Source organism: Schistosoma mansoni, chromosome 6 (genome assembly GCF_000237925.1).
Source record: "Schistosoma mansoni strain Puerto Rico chromosome 6, complete genome".
Classification (NCBI taxonomy): Eukaryota; Metazoa; Platyhelminthes; class Trematoda; order Strigeidida; family Schistosomatidae; genus Schistosoma; species Schistosoma mansoni.
Window position 1 is genome coordinate 379,259 of NC_031500.1, and position 6,466 is coordinate 385,724.

Consider the following 6,466-nt stretch of genomic DNA (forward strand, 5'->3'; position numbering starts at 1 on the left):
TCCAACTTTCAGTTGTAGAGTAATCAGTGCAGTCACTATAGCCATAGCCTATATCTTATCAATTCCATAGAAAGGATCTCACCAATATTTTTCGTCCTGAAGAAAGCCTACTTATCATTTAATTAATCAGTTATTCTGTAATTTCTAATATTATTCAAATTCAAAGGCCGTTTCATCCTATTGTGGGACTCCCCAGCAGCTCGCGCATCCACGATCCAGTGCTTCCAGGTTTTCCATGATAGTCTAGCTTCAATAGATTCATGATTTCAACTATATAAAATTACTGAAATCTCCACAAACCCCCTTTTTGAAAATATATAAGTAGTTCATTTCTTTCTGAAGTATATAACATGATTATGTTGTCTAGACTCATTATATACTACTTAATTCATTCTATTAATTCTAATCGTATAATATATAAAATGATAAATATCGTTGTTCCTTGTAACTGATCAATCTTACGTTATCTATACCTTGGAAAAAGAAAATCTAACATATTATAAGCAAAGATGGATAGTGGCTAGCAACGGAATCCAAGATTCGCGTTCCGTCCTATTTGGGACTCGTCAGCTGTGGACGTACCTGCATCTCAGAGTTGATGTTCACTCTGGGACTCGATCTCACTATATCTTTCCCTTCAAACGCCATCGTGTTATCCATATATGGCCAATAAGAGACTAATCAATTGTAGTCCTAAACATCACTAGGAAGATTCAAACAAACAATACCAAAGGAATCTAAGATAGTTACATTCAAAGGATAAACATAATAACTTTAAACTGTGAACATGATATTGTATAGTTACCAGTTTTATAATTCAACCAATCAGTATTGTGGTGTGGTCTACTTATATTCATGTAAGTAGTATATGGTGATAGTCAAACATAGAATGTATTTGGCAAATGATCGACAAAGAAAGAACAGGAACGAAGCGTAATCAGTACGAAAATGCATGAACAATGAAGTCGGAGAAGATGGACTGATATTTACAGAAGGAACAGTGAAGATTGAAACAATTGATTGATAGTTTGCAAATGAACTGTTTACTACTGTATGGTTATCAGAATTTAGTGAGATAGTCTATAATTTGTGTCTAAATACATCCCATTGTCCCCCCCCGTGTCCTTCTTCACTACAGTTATTTAATTGATGACTTAGTAATTAATCGAAGACAATTTACAAAAAGAGGGAAGAAAAATGGTGAGACCATGAACAAACCAATCAAATTTAAGATAACATCTTAGATTTTGGCACGAAATTCATTCTCACCATAGGACTGAATACCATTTGAACATTATAGCTGATATCAGTTCGTGATGAAACGTGATCTAAATTCTAATTCTTCATACAGAGATTTAACCCTCATTTAACCTTAGTAAGTAAGGTAGATAATTCAAGATCATTTTAACGTTGTCAAAAGGTTGTCCATAAGTGATAGTCACCCCCAAAAAATTAATGCTTTTAAATATTTTCGAAAACTATCCCTTTACATAACGTGGTCTAGTGAATAAGTGCTTGTGCGCGAAACTGATAGGTCTTGGGTTCGAATCTCACAAGGCGGGATCGTGGATGCGCACTGCCACTGAGGAGTCCCATAATAGGACGAAACGGCCATCCAGTACTTCTAGGTTTTTCATAATGGTCTAACTTCAATTGATTCATGAATTCAACAACTAAACTTAATGTATTCTTCTTCTTTTTTTTGTTACTATCCTATAGAGATTGTACTAAAATGAATGGTTATTCACATTTCCATAGTCCAATAATAAGGTAAGTCTTTCTTTGTAAGCACAGATGGATAGTGGCTAGCAGTGGAATCCAGTTTGACGCACGTTTCGTCCTATTTGGGACTCGTCAGCTGGCCGCGTGGATAACGCGATGGCATTTGAAGCGAACAATACTGGGTTCGAGTCCCAGAGTGAACATCAACAAGTCTGAGATGCAGGTATATCCACAGCTGACGAGTCCCGAATAAGACGAAACGCGCGTCAAACTGGATTTGACTGCTTACCATGCTTGTGAATCAAGGCTATATCGAGGCAATACGCACAGTATGCACATATGGCCAATAAGAGACTGACCAGTTGCAGTCCTAACACATCGATGAGAAGATTCAAAACAAAACAATCCTAAATGAATTTAAGTCTTTCTTTGTTTCAATCTGTTTTCTGTTTGCTTTTGCTAATGTAGTCAATCACAAAATTATCAATCCCAAGATCGTTTAAATAATTTAGAGAATAATGGAAATTATATACCACGAACTAATCGAACTAGATGGCCAAGTGGAAATTATGGATTAAATCGTTGTGCTAATTGTCCAGATATTGTTTATGCAAATGAAAGAATAGATGCAGTTGGTAAAGTATTTCATCGTTTATGTTTTAAATGTACGGATTGTCAACGTCTTCTTGATCGAGGAACAGCATGTGATCATAATCGTGAAGTATTTTGTCATAGTAAGTTAATAGAATTTAACAATTGTTTCTTAATAGTTGAAAGCATGAGTCAATTGAAGCTAGAACACTATGGAAAACTTGAAAGCACTGGATGGCCGTTTCGACCTATTGTGAAACTCCTCAGCAGTGCACATCCACGATCCCGTCTCACGAGATTCGTACCCAGGACATATCAGTCTCACGCGTGAACGCTTAACCTTTAGACCACTGAGCCGGCCAGCATCCAATGGTGTTAATGTCTAACTTCAACCGATCCACGAAATTAAGCGACACATCCACCATTGACGAAACGGTTGTCTAGTGCTTCCGGGTTTTCCATGGTGGTCTAGCTTCAATTGATTCATGATCTCAACTATTGAAATTACTATAATATCCACAAAACTCCTTCTGATATTACCTATTTTTCAGCTAATATTATTTTAAATCATGAATCAATCCAACTTAGTCATTTTATATAGTTAAGATCATGAATCAATTAAAGGTAGACCATCATGGAAAACCTGGAATCACTGGATGGTCGTTTTGTCTTATTGTGGGACTCCTCAGTAGTGCGCATCCACCAAACCGCCTAGCGAGATTCGAACCCAGGACCTACCAGTCTCGCGCCACAGCACTTAACTGATAGATCACTGAGCCGACATCCAACGGTGTTAATGTATAACCTCAACCAATCCATTGTCATAGTTGTTAAACAATTGAATACAGGAAACCCTTCTTCATCTAGTTTTCTTGGTAACTGACCATAGTAACTGTAATAGTGGAACAGTTTATACTCTTTGTCTAAAATGACCATGTATACTTTATAAATAAACCATTTGGCCCTATAAACATAAATCTCCTTAAACTACCTACTACTAATACGCATTCCCCTCATTATCTTGGTAGAACAATAAACGATTACAAGAATGACTGTTCTAAAACGCTACCACACACACAAAAGAATATACTTTGTGCTGAGTAATCCTTTCCTGTTCTTTCTGGTTGCTATTCATCCTTTTGATGTTTGCTTTCAATTCCAGATGTAGTGCGTTCGTTGCGCTTCCTCTTTTCCGTTTTCCTTCAGGATTCCAAGTTGGTGTTTGCCTCGTGATGCAGTTTGATGATTTCCTCAATGTATGCCCCATCCAATTCCAACTTGTTTTCCTAATTTCCTCTTCAGATGGAACCTGGTTCATTCTCTCTCATAGTTGGCTAGTTGTAAGTAGTAATTAAATAAATACAAACTATTTAGGAAAAACCTACATTTAAATATAGGGTTGTGGTGATTATTGAGTTTTGATTGAGATCATGAATTGATCAATAGTAGAGCACCATTAAAAACCTAGAAGCACTAGACATCTCTTTCGAATCTCACGTTCGGAATTGTTGATACACACTGTCGAGAAGTCCCATACTTAGAAGAGACAGCTGTCCAATGTTTCTAGGTTTTCAATGGTGCTCCAACATAGATCAATTCATGATCTCTTCTAGTAACCCCTAGGCTAAATCTACACAGTAACTTGAACACGAGAGAAATGGTATAAAATGTGAAAGAAACGCTTTACTCCAAAAGTTCGTTTATGTACAGAAAATCTAGGGTTTTTATAGAATTTTAGATGGAATCAAACTTCTGTAAAGCTGTTTCCAGTTTCTAGATGTTTCTGACAAAACTTCTATTGAATGCTGATAAAATAAGTTGTATACTCAGCATTTTCAGAACAGGTTTTGACTTTTTTCGAAGAATTTTATGGATCTCTTCAACACCTTCTTCCCTTTTCTTTGTTTTAAAACTCGACGTTTAAATCCTGATTATATATATACATGACTTAAAATTCTCTGACATTAATAGGAAGCTTACATATACCGATTTATTTTTTATATATAGTTGAAATCATGAGTCCACCATGAGACTACCATAGAAAACCTAAAAGTACTGGATGACCGTTTCTTCCTATTATGGGACTCCTCAACAGTGCGCATCCAAGATCCCGCCTCGCGAGATTCAAACTCAGGACCTACCAGTCTCACGTGCGTGCACTTAACCGACAGACCGGTCTGGTTGAAGGAAGTTGATCATTATTCATCTTAGCAGAATACATACAATGTCGTTTCACTCAGATTAGTAGTGACAACATTACAACTTGATTGATAGAATTCGATTAGTACTAAGAAGGACTTGATATGTTATTGGTCAGTATTCAATGATCAATTAATGATAAAGAATCTTTGAAAAATGTATGTACTACTTATAAACCCATGTAGTCTAACAAGTTACATTACTTCGATTCGTAAAATACTTTAGATTTCTACGGAAGACTATAAGATCCTTTTAACATCGACATTCCCCCCACCCTTCATCCCTATATTATACTTGTCCTAACCCGAAGTTTGTGCTGATGATGTCATTCAGAAGGATGCTGAAAGCTCCAAGACAAAACCATTCAGCTCAGAGAATATAACTCCATCAATAGCTGTAAGAGCTTACGGAATTAAACCAGTCGATTAGGATATAGGAAATTGTATATGTACTTATTTGGAAGAAGTTAACATAATTTCTAGAATTATCTTCATTTCCTAACATTCATTATACTGTTTAAAATGGACCATTTTATAAATACTCCAATATACAACTCTTTATAGTAAATACCTTTGAACTTAGTTACCTTTTCAACTTTTATAATTGAATTCATGAGTCAATTAAAGCTAGACCACCATAGAAAACCCGCGAACACTGGACGGTTGCTTCGTCCTAGTATAGGACTCCTCAGTGGCAGTGCACATCCACGATCCCGCATCGTGAGATTCTAACCTAAGACCTATCAGTCTCACGAGCGAGACTTACATGCACATCATTGCATACCAGCTCAGTGGTCTAGAAATTAGGTATTTTGTTTATAAGATTCTATATTCAACCCCCCTCCCCCCCCCACGACTGTAAGATCATAGATACTCATTACAAAAGAATCATACATTAAGATGAAAGAATCATCTAATCCTTCTAGTTTCTAGATTAGTTTACAAATTTGAATAACTTTTCAAATAATCTCTCTATACTTTCTTATAATTTATGTACATAATTGTTCATGTGATTAACTAATATCATTATGATTATTATCAAATTGATATACAGCATCACAAATGTTACCTTCATTGTATCCAATGAAGGTAACATTGCTAATTAGGTGTATATTAATGCGGAAAAGTATAGAGATTGTTTTCAAAGTTAAGTTGATAATGACCTATATATGTAATGCATACATACATACATGTAGGTTTATGTATATGTCACATTACTTACTTACTTACGACTGTTACCTCCAATCGAGCTAAGGCCAGCATTCTCTATCCCGCTATGTTCTAGGCTTTTCTTTCTAGTTCTGTCCAACTTTTGTTCATTGTTCACATGTTTGTTTCCATTTCTGGGCGTAATGTGTTCTTTGGTCTTCCTCTTCTCCTTTGGCCTTCAAGATTCCACATACACACAGGTTCATATATATGTCACATTACTTACTTACGCTTGTTACTCCCAATCGAGCATAGGTCGCCGACCACCATCCTACAACCCACTCTGTCCTTGGCATACGTTTATAATTCTATACAATTGTTGTTCATTCTTCTCATATCTGTATCCATTTCTCAGTGTAATGTTTTCTTTGATCTTCCCCTCCTCCTTTGGCCTTCAGGATTCCATGTGAAAGCTTGCCTTGTGACATAATTGGGTGCTTTCCTCAATGTGTGTCCTATTCACTTCCAGCGCTTCTTCCTGATTTCTTCCTCCACTGAAATATGGTTTGTTCTCTCCCACAGTACGTTGTTGCTGATAGATAGTATCTGGTCAACGAATCCGAAGTATTTTGCGTAGACAGACTGTTAATAAACACTTGTATCTTCTGGATGATGGTTTTCGTAGTACTGTATTGCATAATATTATTAAATCCTGTAATACAAATTATAGATCAGAAGGGCTTTTGTGGAGAATTTAGTATTTTCATAATTGAAATCATGAGTCAATTAAAGCTAGACCACCATGG

The 6,466-nt window shown here is 36.2% G+C and overlaps 1 protein-coding gene across 1 annotated transcript in view; it reads left to right on the top strand.

The window, feature by feature from the left end:
* Positions 1-1,660: 1,660 nt before the first annotated feature.
* Positions 1,661-6,466, top strand: part of Smp_162190 (crp-related) — a gene marked incomplete at its 5' end in the record, with an annotated part of 12,283 nt that continues 7,477 nt past the window's right edge. Inside the window, 2 exons of the mRNA XM_018797857.1 lie at positions 1,661-1,770; positions 2,191-2,456. Coding sequence (XP_018652857.1) covers positions 1,661-1,770; positions 2,191-2,456 — 376 coding nt within the window. The remainder of the gene's footprint in view (positions 1,771-2,190; positions 2,457-6,466) is intronic.